At 33.6% G+C, this 22247-nt stretch overlaps 2 protein-coding genes and 1 long non-coding RNA gene across 6 annotated transcripts; 1 reads left to right on the top strand and 2 right to left on the bottom strand.

The window, feature by feature from the left end:
• Window positions 1-490: 490 nt before the first annotated feature.
• On the bottom strand, window positions 491-2838 carry LOC100253828 (UPF0496 protein At4g34320). 2 transcript variants are annotated; one of them, XM_010649544.3, is made up of 2 exons: window positions 2695-2838; window positions 491-1839 (listed from the first exon to the last, which is right to left on the bottom strand). In XM_010649544.3, the coding sequence occupies exon 2, from the start codon at window positions 1771-1773 to the stop codon at window positions 652-654; it is 1122 nt and encodes a 373-aa protein (XP_010647846.1). In that variant the 5' UTR covers window positions 1774-1839; window positions 2695-2838; the 3' UTR covers window positions 491-651. The 2 variants fall into 2 exon arrangements, with proteins under 2 accessions (XP_010647846.1, XP_002281050.2); XM_002281014.4 differs by lacking the exon at window positions 2695-2838 and adding an exon at window positions 2146-2664.
• A 2086-nt stretch (window positions 2839-4924) lies between these two features.
• Window positions 4925-14314, bottom strand: LOC100250299 (dolichyl-diphosphooligosaccharide--protein glycosyltransferase 48 kDa subunit). 3 transcript variants are annotated; one of them, XM_002284591.4, is made up of 13 exons: window positions 13944-14314; window positions 13538-13674; window positions 13038-13163; window positions 11921-11974; window positions 11672-11785; window positions 7759-7814; window positions 7634-7675; window positions 7084-7159; window positions 6816-6887; window positions 6579-6704; window positions 6389-6493; window positions 5889-5972; window positions 4925-5149 (listed from the first exon to the last, which is right to left on the bottom strand). In XM_002284591.4, exons 1-13 carry the CDS (start codon window positions 14209-14211, stop codon window positions 5102-5104), a joined length of 1308 nt encoding a protein of 435 aa, XP_002284627.1. In that variant the 5' UTR covers window positions 14212-14314; the 3' UTR covers window positions 4925-5101. The 3 variants fall into 3 exon arrangements, with proteins under 3 accessions (XP_002284627.1, XP_059591852.1, XP_059591851.1); XM_059735869.1 differs by having other exon boundaries at window positions 7084-7164; window positions 7636-7675; window positions 13944-14283; XM_059735868.1 differs by having other exon boundaries at window positions 5056-5972; window positions 13944-14284.
• Window positions 14315-20552: 6238 nt separating this feature from the next.
• LOC109122338 (uncharacterized) lies at window positions 20553-21882 on the top strand. The gene is made up of 2 exons (XR_009465361.1): window positions 20553-20649; window positions 20738-21882. It is a non-coding gene; the product is annotated as an uncharacterized LOC109122338 (long non-coding RNA).
• Window positions 21883-22247: the final 365 nt, after the last annotated feature.

Genomic DNA, 22247 nt, shown 5'->3' with positions numbered 1-22247 from the left:
TTCTTCCTTTGTCACCAGTGTTCATCTCTATCATCTCAAAATTCATTTGCTTTCGGCAAAACTCGGGTTTTGCTTGTTTTAAAAGTCATCATTTGGATGACTCATCCCCGGACTTAAGAAAGGTATTGTTGCATCCCAATATTTATGAAACTGTCAAGGCCTTGAGTTTTGTGGATGTCTACCTTTCAGCTGGACTGCGTCATCCAAATAGCTTTGAACATGTTTCACACTTTCAAAAGTGACACAACCTTGGCTTGGAAGGAACTTAATTGACCCTTCCATTGCATGACCACCTCAAATTTATTTATTTATTTTGCTTCAGTAAAAAGAGAAAGGAAGATCCTAGCATTCAGCAGTGGCTTCAATTTTGCTGCCTGTAAACATAGGTTTTCATCAATTCAGGGACTGAACCCCAACATTGTGCTGCAGATAATATGAATCAAATCAATGTTGAAATTAGAAATCTTTTTCTCTAAAAACATTTCAAAAGGGCTTAAAATTCAGCATGCTGTCTTTACATTATTCTTGATATAAATAGAAATCCAGGATACAATTGAAAAAAATAAGGAACATCATGTAAAACATTAGCATCAGATCAATCCTCAAACATTACAACAGTTTCATCAGTGGAAAGTCGCCGAGGATCATCAATCACTTGTTGGGCTGTTTTATGATCCTCTGAAGAACAACAGTCCTTGCCCTCCTAATATCGCGGCTGCACATATCCGCTTGCACCCCCAAATCATCAACATTCTTCATGAACACCCCCAGCTTCTTCTTTATCTCCTCAATCCCAAACTTCACAGCCTCCTCCTTAATCACGTAGTCCGTGGTCTGCAAGAGCGACTCAATCTCGATTTCCAGCCGATCGATGAGAACCCGAATGGTGTCCAAGTCCTTAATAGCAACATAGGTGCCTACCTGCATTGAGCTTATCACCTCCTTCTGCCCTTTCAGGGCGTTCTCATAGTTCTTCAATAGAGAATCAATCCACTTTCCCATTGTGCCCAGTGGGAGAGAAGCTGCAGCGGCAAGAGCTGCTGCAACGGGAGGCGCAGCCATGGCTGCTGCCACCACCGAACATATCAAGACGGCCGCAAAAGTAGCAGCAAATATCATGCTGGAGACCTTCCTCCAAGCATGAATGTACTTGAGCTTCTTGTCAAGCTTGCTTTTCCGGAGTTGGAGCTTCTCAAGCATAAGCATTTGCTGCCTGTAAACGGACTGAAAGATTTGGAAGAATTCCTCCGTGAAAGGATCACCAGCTGCCTTAAATTTCTTCAACTCCTCTAAAGTCCTCAAGTACCTACTCCCTTCAACCTCATCCTCCTCCTCAAACTGCTGGAGCGCCACCACAATCAGCAGCTGGCTGTCGCGAGCTCGCTTCAGGCATTTCTCCAAGGCAGTGCAGAAATCCAAGGTCTGCAGGCTGTTCTCGAAGTACTCTTCAACAAGCTCGAACAATTCTTGGTTTTTCCATATATCCTTTTTGCATTCCAGGATCACTTTCACGACTTCCTGGTTCATTTCGAGGAGACATTCCGTGACTTCCTTCAGCGAATTGAAAGAAAGAGCTCGGACTTCGACTCCCACGGCCAGGGTGTTGATAACATGACTGGTGCGGGCTTGCAGCGTGGTGTCGAAGGACTGAAGATCCGTATCAACCCGGCACGCGGCCTCGTATGAACTTAGCTCAGTTGAATAATGCAAGTTGGGATTGATGGTGATTGCTGAGGAAGTCTCAGCAGACTTCTTGCTCATATGCCCTCCCATTATGATCTCAACACAAAACCGAACAATACCCAATTCAAATTCAGCTTTAGTCAATTCTTCACCAAACTGAAAAACAAGAAATCTATGTTTATTTTTCTTGTCCAAACAACAGATCCAACCCCACCTAATCTACCTAACAGACAAGCAAATCAGAACAAACCCACGTGAGCAAACCACTAAAATTCAAACCCAGAAAAGTTCTCAGGCCTTTGAAGGCGATGAACAGGATGAACAAATCAAAACCCAGAAAAGGAAACGACAAATTCAAGAAAATACTGAGGAGAAAATTGTTGGGCATTCCTTGCAGATATAAAGAAAGAAGGAGATGAATGAGGAAATAACAAGAAGAAGAAGCTTAAAGAGAATTAAAACCGTTAAGAGGGAAGAAATTGTGGTGGGTTGAGATTTGAGAATAGCTTGCACGCATGAGAAAAACGAGTCCTGGGAGATGGAAAACGCGGGAAGCAATGTCTTCTTCCTCTCCTCTCTTTCTTTCTCTCTCTCTTTTTCTCTCTCTACAAACATATAAATTAATAATGCACAGTTTTCACGCGCAAAGCAACACTTTCCAAGTAAAATGGAGAGCTGAAGAAAGGAAGTGGGGAGGAAGATATGCTTAGGCTTCTTCTCAAAGATTCACCACAGCAGCAACTGAGATAGAGAAAAAACAAGAAACCACATGCGGACAAAGGGCAGAGGAAAATGACTGAAATAGTCTAAAGAAATGAAAATGGGATTTTTTTTTTCCATAAAATATTATTTGAGTTTAACCATTCAAATTCTGGAAAGAACAAGCTGAGTTTCCAACTGGGTCTGACTTCAAGAATTTAATGGTCATTATTATGGACTGCCAAATCTGAAAAGGAAAGAAGTCCCTCAATAAATGAATCAAAATCAAGAATCATAAATTAGAAACTATACCTGTTTGTAGCTCTTCAAATTGTTAAATCCAAAGCAAAAGCAACTCAAAACTTCTCACTCTATGGAAGAAAATTTGTGGCTGCATGGCTCATTTATAGCAACACTAAACCCCAGAAGGCTAACTTGGGCACTAAGAAATCCTGAAATTTTCAAATTGATTTTTTTTTTTTTTTTCATAAGAATTTTGAAACTTACCAGGAACATACACATTGGGATATATAAAGCAAGTTCAGTTTCAAACTAGTCTAGAAAAACTGAAAAGTAAAAAAGGGCATAACGTGTCAACCTAATCAATAGTTTGAAAGTGCAACAATTTATATGGATAAAGTCAATACCCAATCCAAAATCGGATGAAATTAACAAGTTCGTGGAGGATTCGGAAAGCAAAATAATTATTTTAGAGACTATAATTATTAAATAAGATATTAAAAAATAAATAATTTAAAGTTATAAAAGAAATTATTAATTAGTATTTTAATGTAAATAATTATTTATAAACTCAAAATTCAGCTATAAAAATTAAGGAATGTTAGAGTTTCATATTATTATTTTCATTTTTTTTATATATTTAATAAAATAAGATATAATAAAATTATAAATAATATACAAGTTTAGATTTTGAGGCATTGCCTTAGATTTTCAACCCATCCCCATTAGGTGATATTTTTTTTAATCTAAACCCAACTCTAACCAATTAAATATCAAATAAGAATTCGATTGTAACTCATTTGAATCTTGTCCATATCAATTTAAACATTGATTTTGATACGCATAAATGATACCTTTACTCAGGAATACGAAAAAATAAATAAATAAGAATATTATTAATTTTTTTTATCATATTTTTTAAAATATTATTTCTTCTAACATAATAAATGATTTACTTTAAATTTTGCAATAAAATTCTATGCAAAATTATCATATTAAATAAATATTTTAAAACTCAATCCAGTCTTTTATCATCATTTAAAATTTAAATGATTTTAAAACAAGCGAATGCGCGTGATGTAAAATTGTAATAATGAAGTGGCATTGATGTAATAATGGGAAAAAACAGGGGTGTGTTGTGGAGAGAGACTCATTTATTAACAAGGAGAACAAAAGGGAAAGTCATTTTCGTCGGACAGCTTCGCGTGCTCCCACCATCTTTTCATCCACACATTACCGGCTTAAAGATGACACGTCATGAATATCCAAACGTGGCGGTCGAATACTGGTTGCCACTTCTCCTAGATTTCAAAATGATTCCACGCCACGTCAATGGATCCCTCCGCTCACGTGCTTTGTATTGTCTTCCTTCATGTGAATTTGCACAAACACCCTTCATCTTCATCGGATTGCCACGTAACAGCTGTGATTGAATCAGAACTCTGAGGAGGGGGTGCGTTTGGCGGCCAGGAAATTCGTGGGTCGGTTGCGTGCACGAGGATTTCCTTAATTCGTTTATAAGACCACATAGTTTGGATTGCAATTTCCCCCCTTTTATTTTAATTTTAATTTTTTTGTTGATTACAAAATTGCTTAAAGCCATTGACAGTTTTAAATCAAGATAACATATGATTTCCGATCATATTACAAATGATTTTTTCATATTTTTCTTTAAGTTTTTAAGAAACCAAACATAACGTGTAAGTGTTTATAGTTCTGATTTTTAAAATTAAAAAACAAAAAAAAAATTTGAATCCACTCTAAATCTATACAGAAGAGAAATAAAAGAATGGAAATACTATTTTAAAAAATTAAAAATAAATATAAACATTTTTCTAGATTTATTTATGAGATAATAAAATAAAAACAATATAAATAAAAAAACGTCATAAATTTTAAAGTAAAGGGAATGATAAAATAGATTCAATAAAATTTTATTTCATTCTAGTTTGTCAATAATAAATCAGAAATATTATATTTATATTATTTAATAAACTTAAAAAATTTAGTATATTTACATTTTATCTATCATAATTTTAATCTATTAATGTTTAGGCTAGAAAAAACTTTTAAAATTATATATATATATATATATATATATATAACTTATTATAATTATTTTAATTTCAACAATATATTAAAAATGTGTTTGATAATGATTTTAAATAATATTTAATTTTTTTTTATACAAAAATAAAAAAATTTAAGTGTTGAAAGGAGTATAAACACTTCTTACCATCACTATCAAAATACCACCACGGGTTCCTCATGTCAAGCATCAAAGGAGAATTGGGTACCAGACTTAACTATGAATTACTGTCTTCTGCTTAGGATTAAGCTTCCTGGTGATCAACGTCTACACCAACATGAAAAATGGCATTTACTCCCATAAAAAAAGTCATAAAACAAGAGATTATCATCCCTAACTCAAAATTTTTCAATATAATGTTATGGAACCCCCAACCCGGCAGGAATTCAGCTACTTGTTGTATAGGTAGACGATGGAGAAGATAAAGAAACCAGCCATCTGCATCCATTAGCCAAATACACGTTGTCTTAGAAAATTCCGCATAACATAATTGAGAAATTTAGATCGGATTAACATGGGAATTATTCAAGTGGGAAGATCGTCCCACGAATGTCATAAAAAACTGGAAAATGAACAACAATAATCCTGGGGGAATTAGGGCAGGGCAACAGCAGGGATCATATCATAAAATAATGAGACAAACCTAGATTCCCAGTTATATATAGCAATAGGTTGCCATCAGGAAGGGTTCAAATTGTCTACCATTAATGATAACAAAGATCTAACTGTGTTATAGGAAACTGTAAGCTAGATCCAATTGAACAATAATTGAAAAAAAATTCAACTGACTTGCCCTCTGTTTGGTTAGGAACGGAAGTTTCTAGAAACTGATTAAAAAGAAAGCCTTTTAAATTTTTCCTTTGCCTCATTCTGTCAAAGAAACAAATGAAGCCTTGAAAGCTATCAAGCATACTAGAGAAATCCACATGGAGATGAAAGAAGGCTAGTATAACCAGACACCAGTCCCCATTTAATGTAAGCAGGTGACCTAAAAAAAGGATCAGAAGGTTGTGCAAGGTCTTGTTTGCCTAGATTCCTGATACAACTCCATCCCCACACTGTGAAACAAAAAACCCCCACATGTGTATCCAAAAGAAAAATGAGATAATTAAGAAGGGGGAAGGAGAGGGAGGGAGGGGGGAGGGAGGGAGTGAGGGAGAGAGAAATAGCACTGTACCATAGTAAATGATGAGCCATAATAGGGAAATGCAGCTGTTATAAATCTTTCATATTCATTGTGTCTGAAAGGCCGAACTGGAATCTGCAATGCAAAATTTTCAAAATCTTAAATCATCCTAGTGGCATCCTACAAAGCAAAATGAACCGGAAGCCATACTTTCATAGTGAATTGTTCTAATATAAATTAAAGAAACTGCCATCAGACTCATCACCAATTTTAAAATTGGCAACTTACAAATCATTTAATCAACTCTTATTTAACTACTCTGGAGATGCTTGCATTATTTGTTAACCTACTTCAACTTACAACCTGACTCAATAGTTTGTATCTTTTACAACAAGAAAAGGTAGTAGTGATGACAAAAGTCACATTGTTCATTCCATTTCATTTTCATTTCAATGTTTGTCCATGGCTGAAGCCATGATGATTGAAGGAAGACCAGGAATTGACTAACATGGGACTGAGAGATTATATAAGGCTGATCAACATAAAGGTACCTGCTTTGATAGAGACAAGCTTGTGTATCCAAGCCTCTGGTACTCAACCTTGAACTGGAAAACGCCATAAACATCAGGAACCTTGAACGCCGTGTAATATAGACCCTGCTTAAAGAGGTGATTAGAAAATATTATTAAAGAAAGAGAGTGAGATTATATCCAACTTTGAGGCAGTGATCAAACAATGTACCTTCTGGTTGGTTGATAAGGTTTTCAAAACATAGGGGCTCATCATATAAAATTGCACTTGAACATCTTCGGCAATATATGGTTCCCAACTTGTTCCAGACCACTCATATATCTCAACCGAATATTCCTTCAATCAAATTTAAGCTGTAAGTAGCAGCTAATACTTTCTCCTTGTTTAATTTTCCGATGTACGTCTTTTGACATGAAAACAAAAAAGTTTGGAAAAAAATAAAAATACCAGGTCATCCTTGATCCTGTACATTGAAGGTTCATCTGCTTCCCCGACATTGTGGTGGCTAACATTTACAGCCTAGAGACAAATACATGTCTTAGTATGACGCAATAGCTGACAACCAAACAGTTACAATAAAGCAGGAGCACAAAAACAGTTGTATAATAACTGTTATCCAACAAATCAACTGCGCATTATTTTCTAGATAGCAGAATATGTGCGCAAATTAGTTGATCGGGATATGTATGACTAGCAGCTTGTTAGAACACCTCACCTTGAGATGACCTCTTTCATGGAAAACCCATCTGCTAAGCTCAGTCAAAAACTGCTCGTTTCCAGATTTCTCATGTCTGTTATCACAAGAAATAATTTCTATAAATTACTTGATTTCAAAAGCGACAACTTTATGTTCAGGAACTATTTGTAAAAACTAAAGGACAAAAAAACAGCATCCAGAAGAAGATCCATTCAAAATCTCATTTCATAGTTCTGAAAACGTGAAAGTGCAGACACATGAATAAGCAAGTTCAGCATTGATTTAAAAGTAAGCATCAGCAGCATAGCATACCATATACCAATTCAACAACACACACAAAAGAAATCCCCCTCCCATCCAAAAGAAAACAAAGAAAGAACACTATAAATGAACACCAACAAATCAGGCTACAACTATCATTAAGCATAGCTAGCATTAGAAAAATAATCTTGACATGTGTGTTCTGTTGGATCAGGTGAGAAATCAAAGAGAAACATGATGAGTATAGGTACCCTGTAGACTAACAGTGTGAATACATGACTAACAAGGATATCAAAGATTCACTCACTTGGTTGAGCTTCCAGCCTTTTGTACTCCAGATCTGAACAATCTGAAAACAGAAGCAAGGTTTTGTTCAATGGAAATATGAATATGAACTAGAAAATCTTGGATCAACTAACAACTAATAAATACCTATTACTAAACATGCTTAATGAACCTGAGATCAAGACTCGAGCATTGTTTCTTGCCTGCACCATAAAAGTACACGTCATGAACAAACTTAGATTGTAAATGCTGATCCTGTATTCATTTCCATCCGCTAAAAGGCATAATAAATCAAGATAAATGTCATTCACTGATTACTATACACATGAAGTTATTCAAAGAAGGCCAAAGTCTAGAAATCCAGGGGGGAAATTGTCCACTAGAAAACTTATCGCATGTGTTGATCCAACCCCAAATTATGACAACACATCTGATGAAACTCAAAGGAAACACATTTTTTTTAATAGGCAAGTAAAAATATATTAATAGCACCTAACAAAAGGCACGGCAAAGTATATAGCTTGTATACAAGTATGCCAAGAGGCAAAGAAAAAAGAAGTGGGCTTAAAAAAACAAAAATCCCATCATGAAGTCCTCAACCAATCAATAAAATCGATCATGGTTAGGGAGACCCCATCTATATACATTCTAACCCACAGCAAAAGATTTCCAAGAAAAGAGGACTTAATTATTTGATCAAGCATTCCTTTGCTTTCAACCGCTCTCTGGTTCCTTTCCTTCCACAAAGACCAAAAATGTAGAACAGGATAGCCCTTCACACCCTCTTTAGCTTCTTTCCTACAAAAGAACCATGTCATCCCAAGATCAATTTTCTTACCAAACTTGACATCACCCAAACAATCCTAGACAACGAAAACACCAAATTTCATAACACCTTAGCTCTAGCACAATGAAGAAGGATGTGATCTACTGATCTTCATCTTCCTCACAAAGAAAACCTTTGATTCACTAAAGACCATCCCCTCCTTGGCAGCTTGTCCAATGTTAAAACCTTTCCCTGAAAACCTTCCCGTGCCTGCTTTGATCAGAGCCATTGCATTCCAAACAATCCTTGTAGGGAACTCTTCTGCTCTTTCCTGCCCAAGGAAACTTTATAATGGATTGACTGAAAATTTACCTCTTTGCATCCATCCAATCAAACTTGTCTTCCTCATTTCTACTTACAACCCTGCCTTGAAGCCTTAAAAAGAAGGCCTCAACCCTTTCCATTTCTCAGTCATTCAAATTCCTTGAGAATTGAGGGTTCTAATGTCCACCCTCACCCTGTTAATCTCACACATCAGCCATCTAAGCATCCCTTGTCACAACTACAGAATATAAAGTGGGGAAACACTCTTCTAGAAATGAATTACTACATAATTTGTCCTTCCAAGACATCACCCTTTTATCATTGCCCATATTAAATGAGATTATGCTATTAATATTCTCCCAAACTCTCCTAGTGGCCTTCCACAATCAACTTAAAAAGCACCCCTACTTTCCTTGAAACACCAACCCCATTTCTCCTCCCTATACTTCCTAACAATAACCCACCTCCATAGGGATTTATTTTCCAAAACAAACCTCCAATTCCATTTGTCTAACAAAGCCTTATTAAGAATTGAGATGTTTTTAATTCTAAGGCCTCTATTACGTTTCTCCCTGCATGCAATCTTCCACCTCACCAAGTGTAGTTTTTTCTCTAATTATCCCCACCTCAAAAAAAATCTTTGGATCTTCTTAATCCTCCAATTCACCTTTATATGCATGACAAAAAGAGACATCTGATATATGAACAGGCTTGACAGAGTGCTCTAGATAAGAGTGAATCTCCTACCCTTAGATGGGTATTGCCTTTTCTACATAGTCAGCCTCTTGTGGATCCTCTCTTCCATTGAATGCCAAATGTCCATCGATTTACAGGGGGCTCTTAAAGGAGGACCCAATTATATGGTGGGAAGATCCCCCTTCCTACAACCCAACACACTATTTACCCTCTATATTAGGGACATTGTCCACAAAAATTAACTAGCTTTTCTCCAATTGATCTTCAAATCTGAAATGACTTCAAACTACATGAAAATCCAACTTAGATATAACACTTGCTCATGACTGGCTTTGCAGAAACTAAGTGTGTCATCTATGAATAAAAGATTAGATCTTCACCTCCTCTTTCACTTGCGTTGAAACCCAAATACAACCTTCCTGCCTTGCCTTCTTCATTGGACAACCAAGCACCTCCATAGCTAAAACAAACAATTAAGGTGAAAGAGGCTCCCCTTGTTTCAATCCCTTATAATTCTAAAAGAAGTAGGTGTTAGTTCATTTCACTAGCACCAAAAATCTTATTGTAGAAATACACCATTTTTTTTACCAAACCTCATCTTGTCAAGGATCTCTAACAAGAAAGCCCAATTAACATAATCATACCCCTTCTCTATGTCAAGCTTGCATATCACATGATTCAAACCATTCTTCAATCTTGAATGGATGACGTCTTTAGCAATCATTGCAACATCTAAGATTTGTCTCCCCTTAACAAAAACATTTTGCAAATATGAGACAATTGTTCTCATCAATAAGAAAAAACACCGGCCTCACTCGGTGATGTTGTTGATGAAAAGGGTGTTAACATGAGCTAGAAGAGCATTAATGCCTTGCAAGTAGCACTACCAGCCTTTTTAAACTTGTAGAATCTCTTCGCCCCTTCAATCACACCTAGAGACAATAGGCCTCCTCTTGGCAATGGACCCACCTTGCCATGGGCCTTTCTCTTCCTCTCCAAATTCCCACGCCTCGTAAAGTTCATTTGCTGCATTAGGACTTGATCCATGAGAACCAAGTGAGCCCCAAAAGCCCGATCCAAACAAACCTCCCTAGGCTGTGGACCCATGACATCCATCTAGAGCCATTTGGGTCAGCAACTTAATTTTTAAAATGATTCAAGCCCAACTCCACCTTCCCATGGCCAATTCCTTTTGCCCCTAGGTCTCCTCTTAATAGGGAAATGGGTCATTCCTAACTTAGCACAAATCCTATAATCACAGCTAGATTGAACCCTTAACTCAGCAAAACAGGTCTCTTCATTGGGCTACCTACATTTTCTTGACTCTCACCCCTTCTGTCCCTCCTTGGGATTTCATGGAGTAAGCCCTCTAATCTCCATCACAATAACTTTCTCAACCCTAGTTTGCATCCTATCAAGCCACAATTGATTCGAATCATGTCACTGATGATACCCTAAAATTTATCTGGTGCTAGTTGTTGTAGGGCAATCAGCACCCTAAGGTTTGGGTCCCCATGGAGAGTCCTAAGGGCTAGGTCATGGAGGTTCCTCGGTTATCAAAAAAAAAAAAAAACATATTTTAATTGGGACTAGAATTGACTGTTCTCAACTCCTACCACCACCTTGTATCACCACTACCACTACCACCTCCTTGTTCTCCACCACCATCTTTAGATCCAACACTTCACTACCACTACTCTACCAAACTATTGTCAAAAACCTTACCTTTGGGTACCCCATCACAACTGAAACCACCATCACCAGCACTTCTACTGATGCAACAGCTAGAACCTCTCAACACCATAATTACTACCAACATAAGCTTCATCAATCACCACAACCAACACCATGATATCAAAGCCAATGCCTACATATCTAAATTAATAAATTATTTAAAAGGAAGTAACATTTTATGTAGAACTTTTCTTCTTTTTTTCCTCTTTTGGATAGCCTAGTTTCTACATAGAACTATGTAGATTATATATATATATATATATTGATAGGTGAAAAGATCTATTAAAAAGAGGCGCCAAAAGAGCGACTCAAGATCTATTATAGAACTATGTAGATTATATAAGAACTGATTAAAAGCTTGGTCAAGTGAATACAAATCTGCTACTGTTCTTGTATGTTCATTTTCAATTCTTCTTTTTTACCTTCCATATATAATGACAGAAGACATGGATAAAAAGAAGAAACGATGGAGCATTACAGGAGTTAATATAAATGTTTCAGGAAGAAAAGTGTGTAAAAGAGAGTTGAGTGTCAAGCTACCTGCACAACTGAAACTAAAGAGATCGCAGATCCAGTGAGAGATGGAGGGTTTGACAACTTAGACTTTGGGTTGGCCGAATAGGCGGCAGGAGACGCTGAGAGAGCTTTCAAAACCTACAAATGGTGTATACATGGGGATAATGTAAAAATATGAAAATTGAACTATATATACTTTCAACAATTATATACATTTTTTGATGTTTAATGATCATACTAAACTAAGAAGTTGATAAGATGGAGATAACTCACCAAGCTATTGGCAGGATTTGTTGAATGACCAATCCCCCTAAAAAGTACAGGCGCCTGCAGCAAGCTTGTGAAAGAATTGATCAGAGCTGTGTTACATGGGTTCGCATATGAATGTCAAGTGTGGGTATGTGTCTAGGTGCCAGGTGTTTTGCATCCCAAAATCTTGGGACATAGGGATTTGGCTAACAAGGATCTCAACCATGGGTGTAGGCACTTGGATACAACATGAATGAAAAATACATTAACATTAAACACAAACATACCAAGATAAGTTATTTATAATACCACATGGTTAATTGTAAGCGATCATTATTTTACTTTAATGTTACAACTAATCATACATAAAGAATCTATTTATCATAGGTCCTTTTGAAGAATCTATATATCGTAGGTCTTTTTGAAGAATCTATGTATCATAGGTCTTTTATTTAAATAAACTTTGATTAGTTTATTTATATTGATTTTGTAAGTTGTAATAAAAATATTCTAATACACTAAATACTGATAAAATATAATTTATATTTAATTTCTTATAATACAAAAATTTTGAATTTTTTATATTAATTATTTTAATGCATCTCTAATTTTTTTAAGACATTAATTTTGATATCCATCTTTAGATTTTTTATGCTATTAATAATTATATTTATTTTAGATTTTATATGATATTAATTTTTGTATATATCTTTAAATTTGATCTATTATAATTAAAAAAAATTAAGAAACATATAAACCACTTCTTTAGCTACAAGAGTTAGAAAGTAATCCAAATTTTTTTATTACAAATTTATTTTACACTATCATTTGATGTAATTTAAAAAAAAAAAAGAGATAAATAGCCAAATAATGATTCAGTATAAATATAATTAAAAAAAACAAAGAAAGAGATATTAGTATAGCTGCATCCAATGCAATCATACTGAATTTAAATAAGAGATGCAGACCATTGTCGTTATAACCTTGACCAGCAACATAAAATGAAATGTAGGTGGTAGGCCAGGCCAGGCCAATGCATTTGAAACCTCATAAAACATGAGTCAAGTTTTTCTTAGAAAATAACCAAATTATTCATAGGCCGAGTAACTGGAAGACAAATATTAACAATGTCTAAACTTGCCTCGATCTTCTCTTTCCCCAAAATCACATCAGATTTTATAAAATCATCACTGACTATCAATGTATGGTCTCCTTCAGTATCTGAGACTGCAAAACTGGTGTGATCAATAACCATGGCTGCAGGATCCTGTAGCAACAAATAAACAATAAAATAAACTAAAGCAATCTAAGAAACTAAGGTGAAATTAGTACTCAGTTTGATTGACAAATTTTGCAAAAAGAGACAGCCACCTTAACCTATTAAAATGTTTTACTAGATAGGTAGTGGAAATATAAGCAGTTTTCTACAAATTATTTTCATTCTCTTCCCGCTCACTTCCATCTCCAAAATCGTTAAAAAAATTCCCTCTTAAATTTCACAACTTTTATCGCATTATTTCTCAGTTGTAAAATGGAGATCAAATTGATCCGCAATTGACGCTTCTAGATAATCATACACTCCAAGTTCACCAACGAAACCATATTCACCCAAAAAAAGGGTGCATTTGAGCTTCTTCTTACCTCATCGAATTCAACACCACACTCCGTTGCAATCTCCCGAATTAAATCAGACGCGGAAACATCAGCTGACATGATCAAATCATGACCCGAATCGACAAAATCCAGAATTGCGGCCAAGTCAACAGATCCCCCAAATCCTAAAATACAGTTGCAAAGATAAAAATGACGGCTCTCTCTTAAGAACAAGCAATCACAAAAATCCATCGACAAAAAAAAATGAAATTGCAGTAGAAACTAAATGAAACCACAGTCAATCCACAAAAATAAAAAAGAATTGAAACTCCCCGCTATTTTTGGATACCGAGAAAATGCAAGGGAACTCGACGAATACAACAATTTAGCTCATATTTGTTTTTCCATTTTGTCAAATAAATAAATAATTCTAGGCAACCAAACAGAAACTTACGCTCGATTGTTGGAGAAAACAGAATCAATCCGTCGTACAAATACTGTCCATATCTCTGCAAACTGATCTTCGGATCGTCAGCAAGCTTGAACTCGAGCTCGAATCCGCGAGATTGGAGAGATTTGAAGAAGAGGGAGTGAGATGATTTCAAAGAGATGTCGTCCAGCAAGACGAGGATCCGTCGATCCGTGGGATTCTCGGGAGAGAAGGAAAATGAGAGCGTCGGAAGAAGTGCGATCAACGTGAGGAAGACGACGAAACGAGACATTGCTAGGGTTTCGGAGGAGACTCGGATTCAGAAGTCTCCCACGCTCCCGGTGACTACAGAGAAGAAAAGGAGTGTCGAATGGGTGGGCTCTTTTGTCTTCACTGATATGGGCTTAGCCACTTAAGCCCAATCAATGATACTACAGTGATGCAGAGTTTTTGGTTGTGGTTGGGCCCAATGGGCTGGCAGCAGATGTTGACGACGATTTAGCTCAATGATATGTTATCTTGTCTTAAATTACAATTTACCATCTTGTAATTTCATTTCAATCCAAATGTTAAAAAATATTTAATATTATTTGGATATCCTTCCATAATTTATATTTTAATTTAAAATTTATTTTTTTATCAATAATATTAATGATTAAAATATTTAAAATTTTATAAACAAAAAACATTACCTTATTTCAATAATACTAGATATTCACCAAATATCTCTACACATTCATCTTAATTAAGAATTTTTAGAATAAAAATGACCATTAATGAAAGAACCAAAATACCTTTAAAGTTGATATTGTTCGACACAATACTTTGGAGCATACTTTTAATACATGGTCTTGAAAGTCTCAATACCACGAAATCTTTTTTTTTTTTTTTCATTTCTCTTCCATTTTTTCAAAATTTTTCACTTCTAAATTATTAGTAAGTATTTCTAAATCATTTTTAGAATAAATTTTAGTCAAAATTTACATAAATTATAAGTCCTAAAAATTTATTCATGTGGTGCAATTACAACATTGGTGTGTGGATTAAAAAAAATATTGGAATTAGCTTTGAACTTATTTTAAATACTTTTTTGTTAGCAAACAAATTTTGGAAAAAAAGATCTTACCTTAGGCTATGTTTGGTACCCAAAAATTTGGAAGGAAAATACAAGGGAAACAAAATAGAAATGAAAATTAAATGGAAAGAAAAAGTGTAGTAAAATAAAAAATAGATTTGAAGCCCATAATTATTTTTATATACCATCTCAAACTAATTTAACTTATTTTAACTATTCCATATAAAAATTAAATAATTTGAAAATGTTTTAACTAATATTAATTATATTTTATTTTCTTTAGTATTTTTAGTATTACAATCAAACATGATAAAATAATTTTCTTTAACATTTTTTTTCCTTCCTTAATACTTTTAGAGAACCAAACATTACTTTAGGGTTTGTTGTTGAGAAAAAAAAAAAAAGAGAGAAGAAGGAAGAAGAACCTAGGCATGAAAAAGAATAATGAGGAGGGTATTTTAGGTATATTGAATTTTTTTAGGTGGATGTGTAAATAGAATCAATGCATGTTTTAAAGTGGACGTGTAAATAAAGGATAGGTCTTTTTTTATTATTATTTAAAGATAAATGTTTTATTGACCTTATGAGACAAAACTTAGGCCTAACTAATATAACATTATAAAATATAGATAAAATTATAATAAGTATTACATATATATATATATATTATATAAATTAATAATTTTATTTTTTAGGTATGTAATTATTTCAATTTAATATTAGAGTATTTATATTTGCATTAGTCAAATATTTCCACACATCCACCTAAATTAAGAATTTTTTTAAGACAAAAATGAAAATAACCAAAATACCATTAAAGTTAACATTGTTCGAAATTATTCTTCTAAACATACGTTTAGTGTTTAGCCTTGTTGGGGTGCAACAATGCCATTTTTAAGCTTAATTGAGGGGTTACTCAAATGATGGTGATCAAATGTCATAAAAGGCTTAGCTTACCCTCTAAATACCAATTGGTTTTTAAATGAGATGGTCAAAGCCTAATCCAATAATTGATAAGAGAATTTGACCTCTTAAGACTTCATCATCTTCAAGATACTACTATCTAACCTTGCTTAACACTCATGGAAAGGTTTTCCATCAATAGACCCTCGTTTTTTATGGGTGAGGATTATTCTTATTAGAAAACAAAAATAACTTAGTTTTTAAAGTCTATGGATTATGATTTATCAGAAGTTATTTAAAATGGCTATTATGTTTCTACAAAATTTGAAAATGAAGTGACTTTTCCAAAGCCAAGTCATGAGTGGGATGGGTTAGAAAAGAGAAATGCATAACTAAATGTTAAAACTATATGTCATCTTCATAGTGCATTGGATAAAAATGAATCTAATAAGATCTCTTAGCATGAAACGACAAAAAGTATATGAAGACTCTTAGAAACAACAAATGAGAGAGAACCAATCAAGTAAAATAGTCTAAAATGAACATCTTTGTACATGATTATAAATTGTTTTCAATGAAAGATTTTGAATCTATTGGTGAGATTTTACTAGGTTTGTAGACATCACTATTGGACTTCAAGTTTTGGGAAAAACCTACATCAAAATTGGAAAAGTCATAAAGATTTTGAGATCCTTGTTAAAGAAACGGAAAGTTAAGGTAATTGTCATCTAAGAAGCTAGAGATTTTTCATAGCTCCCACTTGAAAAATTCATTGAATCACTTATGATTCATAAGATAAACATGAACAATCATCAAGAAGTTGAAAAGAAGAGTAATGATATGACATTCAAAGTTTCAACAATTGATGATGAAGAAGAGAAAGTGAAAATGAAGACCTTGATTTCATCTCAAAGAAGTTCATGAAATATATCAAACTCGAGAAGATCAAATAAATAAGATCTCAATCAAAGAAAGAGTCCTCAAGTTCTAAAAAGAAGAAATTCATGGTAGCTACCTGAAGTGAACATGACAAGGAATCATTCAACAAAGAAAGGGAAGATGAAGTGGCCAACATGTGCTTCATGACTTCGGAGGATAATGAAGATAAGGTAAATTCTAACCCTAATTATAACAAACTTCAAAGTGCTTTTCAAGTATTATATTTTGATCTTGAAGAGCTTGAGTTAAAGAATGCCTCTAAAAAAAAAATGCTTCTCTTGAAAATGAGCTCCAAGCTTTAATAAAAATTTGAAAATATTGAGAAGGTGAAAACATTATTTGAAGAAGAAAATGAGGTTTTGAAAAAGAAGAATGATTTGTCTAAACACTTGTCTCTTAAAATTTTCAAATAGCCGAAAAATCTTTAATATGATCTTAGCAAGTCAAAAATGTACTTTTGACAAAAAGGGATTGAGTTGCAAGCCTCATTAAAATGAAAAAAATCATAAAAACTATTTTGTAAAAGAGGCTTCAAGTAGTAATCCAATTAACATGTGCAATTTTGTAGGAGAAATGGTCATATTTGTGGTATTTGTCCTTTGAGAAAATCCTCCTATGCCACTTCTACTTGCAAATCATTTTAGATTCCAAAGGAAATGTTAACCCTCTAAAACCTAAGAAGAGATGAGTACCAAAAATTACTTAAATTTACTTTGTAGTGATTCAACTGAGAATAAAGGAAAATGTGCTCATCATGGAGATAATACAAAAGAAAAAGTAGGTCATTAGCATTGGTAAATTTGGCTAAGGTATATCTTCCTTATTGGAATATTCTCTTGGTTGTTGGTTTAATTAATAAAGTTTCTAAAACAATTGTTGAACCATCATGTAGTTGCATCATATAGTTGCATCATAAAGAATTTTCAAATTCTTATGGGTCATTTAATGACATATTTATTGTTATATATATATATAAAATCAATGATCATGACAAATGCTTGAAAAAAGTTTTGGAAAATTTTGAAGAAGCATCCTTTGGTTTCAAATGACTTCTAGAACCACGACTATAACTCCAAACACAGTCTTGAATCAATCGTCATTTGTAGCGAAGAGGAATATTACGATAGCAATTTTGCATAGAAATCCAAGAGTTTGAAGAAGTAGCTATTGCGGTGATGGAGAGGAGAAAAAAAAATAGAAAAATTTTATGTGGACATTGGAAAAAAGGGGCTTAGGTCATCCTCAAGAGTCAATGACCATTATGGGTTTAAAGAGAATAACATGTATAACGTCAATTAATATTAATAGGTTATGATAATATAATAAATTTTGTAATGTTAGATTAGTATTAATGGATTGCAAAAATAAATTAATGAGGGATATTTTTGGATGGCAATTTTGTAGCAAGAGCTTGAAGAAGTAGGATGACCACGAGGAGGAGAAAAAGATAGAAAAGGGTTGTTATGTGGACATTGAAAATGATGGAGATTATGCCATCCTATTTATTATGGATTTTGAAGAGAATAACATGCATAACGTCAATTCATATTAATAGGTTATGATAATAGAATAAATTTTGTAATATTATATTATATACTAATAAATTATAATAAATAAATTGATGAGGGTTAGTTTTGAAATTAAAAGGTAAGTTGTCAGGAAATGAAAAAATTGACAAACACATCACAACTTTATAGTTGTATAGGTGATTATTTTTTACTAAAATAATCTTTACTACCTCAAATTTTAGAAGAGATTTTTAAGAATACAAGGTAAGTCACACTTTTTACATAAGAGTCCTTATATATATTTTTTAATAACATTATTTTTTATTTTTTAAAATAAAAAATATGAAGTGTAATATAAACTCACACGATAAAGATAAATTTAAGTAATTAAATGTTAAGAAAATAACATATTATAAGATATTTTTAATATTGAGAATACTAAATTGTTCAAATAAAAATATAATTTGGAGTAAGGAAATTAATTATATTTTTCTAGATTATAAGAGCATGTTTGACTATGTGGTTTAAAAGCAGTTTTCTATTTTTAGAAATAGAAAGCTATTTTTAAAATTTCAAATACTGTCTTATCGTTATTCTTTGGAAACAATTTTTAAAAACAAAGTGAAATAGAGAACAACTTTTAGAAAATAAGAGTTGTTTTCACCAAAGTGACATATTTTTAAATTTTAGAAAAAAAAAATTAAAATTTGGTTATCATCAAAATTTATGAGGGGAACAAAACAAAACGCAATTCAAAAAAAAAAAAGGAAGGGTTGGTTAGATTCCCTAATTACCAATATTTAATATCGAAAAATAAAATGATAATACATACTTCACACTAGATATAGTAAGGTAACATTGTTGTGAGTGCATTTCCAATTTGTTAATATTTTTTAAATATAATTTTCTTGATAATCATTGATTAAAATTATATAATCAAATATATTTTTCCAATATTTTTATTTTCCTTATTATAAAGAAGATTAAAGACATAAAGGACAATCTATTATTATAGTAAGTGGCTAGTACAAAGCCTTATTACAAGAAAAAAGAGGCTAATATAATGCCTTGTTATAAAGCAAAAATACAAGATAATATGATAACATTAGTTAAGGAATTTCGTAGCAACAACGCTTTCTATTGGGTGGTTTAGCAGGATTGAGGACACAAAAAGATTTAGAGAGATAATCAATTGAGATACAAGCTCACGTGCATTGTGCGATATATATAATTTGCCAATCCAACCCATATGTCATAACATTACATATTTATTATTAAAATAAAATTACTTTTAAAAATTTGTATTTTATAAAATATCTATAAAAAAATTTCAATACTTTTGAAATCATCTTTCAAAATAGGAATTTAGTATAAGCATAGTTTATATTGAATCATCTTTTAAAAATACGATTTTGACCTTAGTAATTGTAAGGCAAAATTGTTTTTTCAAAAGACGATTCAAGTATAAATGTAATTTATAAATTTATAATGAAACCATCTTTTTAAAAGGTGATTTTGACGTGAATATAAAGTACTCGTATTTTCAAAAATAGATTTGTAATTTGTATTAAAAAAAACCTCAATTTGTCCCCAAGTGTACTTTCTATTATGAAAAGGAAAACGAAAATAAAATAAAAGCACGAGATATAAAACAATTAAGTGTATATACCGAGAGAAATGATGAGGAAAACAACGAAAAGTGCAATAGTGGTTGATTATTTATATGCCATAGAGGTGAATTAGGAGAAGTGCACCAACACTACATAGTGTAGTTCAAATTATGAAAATGACAATAATTTGGCCCTTTAAGGATTATATTTATTTCATGGAAGCCAATATTTTTTATAGTATTTTGAACACTTTATATTTTAAGCTCTAACATTATATTTAGTTGACCAGATATAATATAAGATAAAATAAAAAAGAGAATAACATATTGTAGATCCCTTCTCGGGCTAGAGCAGTTTTGCTTATTTTTTTTAGGGTTTTACTTTTCTATGATCATTACTCTGACGACCCCGGGATGAAGGGCATGAGGTGACAAGACAGGACAGGGAGGACGGCTGAAAGGAAAAGAGAAAAGGGTGACAGGGGAAGCTGTCTGGGGGGGGAAGGTTTTGGAGCAAAAAAACAAAAAAAAAAAAAAAATGAGGAAGAGGGGGATCTGGGGAGAGAAAAAGGGACAGGAGGGGAAGGAACGGAGGAGAAGGGGGATCAGAGAATAGGGAGAGGAAGGGAACTGGAGTCTTCCCTGTTTTGGAGTAACAAAAAGCGTGAGAAGCTGACCAAGCTGTGAGAAACCTAGGTATGACCGTCATGGATCTTTTATTTCTTTTCGTCGGCATGTAGTCTCTTTCTCTTTTCTTGGTATTTGATGTGAATTGCTTGATTAGGGGCTTAAAGCGTGAGAAGCTGACCAAGCTATGAGAAACCTAGGTATGACCGTCATGGATCTTTTATTTCTTTTCGTCGGCATGTAGTCTCTTTCTCTTTTCTTGGTATTTGATGTGAATTGCTTGATTAGGGGCTTAGTTCCATGGTTTCTGTTTGGTTTATTGTTGTTATCTCCTTCATTTTCTTTGGGGTGACTCGAGAGCAACACGACTCTGTTTTAGCTTCATTATCATCATGTGGGAGTTTTGTTTTTGCTTTCATTTCCATGGGATGCACTTAGTTCATATCTACTTCTAAGCTAGGGAACCAAAAACACAAAATGTGGCCTTCACCGGTTCATCTTGGTTTCATCCTCCATACTCTGTTTTTCTTGGTTGCTGTCCTCTGTTCTCTGTTGGTACTTTGGATGCGTGGCATTATATGCATCATTCGTTGATAATGTTGGAGACTGGTTCTTAGATGTTGACGGAACTTGGTACCTGAGCTTGTGAAAAGGGGAGAAGACTTGGTGGCTTCATGGGAATACCAACTCATGAGAATGGTGGCTCCATACAGAGAAGTTTTAAACGAGCAATGATGAATTTAAAGCAGCTGAGTTAGAAGCTTTTATTAGACCCATTAAGGATGCGAATATTGATCTTAAAAAAGGAATGGCAGCCTTGTCAAAGGAGTTCTCGTCGGATAAGGATTGGATTCTTAGAATTAGTGCGGACTTTGAAAATTTCTAGGGAGGCAGATAGAGGTGCAGATGGGGTGTGTGGTCGGTTTCTTTCAAATTTTCAATCAGAACCAGATTCTCGTCGGAAAAGATAGCATGTGACGACACGCCTGACTTCCCGCGTGCATGGCGTGCCGACTCCATCATCTCCGTGGTCGGTCTCCTCACCACCGTCGGCAGCGGCGACAGTAGCTGTGAGGACGATCCTCTCGCTGTGGAGGGTTGCGGCGTCCAGTCCCAGTCCGCACCAGTCACCTCCCAAGGCGCATGCAGTGGCCATCATTGCCCCATTTCCTAACTCCCAGCACTAAGAGTTTTATCTTTCTTTGTTTATTTTATTTTAGTCATTCACCCTTTCTTTGTTTCACGTTCTCAAATGACCCCTATAAAATCCCTTAAAATTTCAAAGTCCTAGATTTACTAATCCATTCATTTGTTCTAAAAAAATATATATATTTGTATTTATGTAGCATTTCCGAAATAACCTTCTCAAATTTAAATCTAAATTCAGTTCGTATAACTCCAATTCTTGATATTCAATTTTCCCGAACACCAATATTGTTTATTTATTTGCTTATTTATTTATCTATTCATTCGCTTATTATTATTTTTCAAGTTTTAGTCTTTTAAAATTCAATTCTCGTGATAATTTTCTAAGGTTTTAATTTTAAATGTAATTTTCCAATATTCAAATTCTTAAATTCAATGTTTCAAAATTTCTATCTTCGTAATTATTTATCAAATCATTATTATTTTTATTATTCCATTTATTTATTTATTTATTCACTCTT

This window comes from Vitis vinifera, chromosome 3 (assembly GCF_030704535.1).
Source record: "Vitis vinifera cultivar Pinot Noir 40024 chromosome 3, ASM3070453v1".
NCBI classification, from domain to species: domain Eukaryota; kingdom Viridiplantae; phylum Streptophyta; class Magnoliopsida; order Vitales; family Vitaceae; genus Vitis; species Vitis vinifera.
Note: the sequence above shows the minus strand (reverse complement) of the source record. Positions and strands in the feature narration are given on the sequence as shown.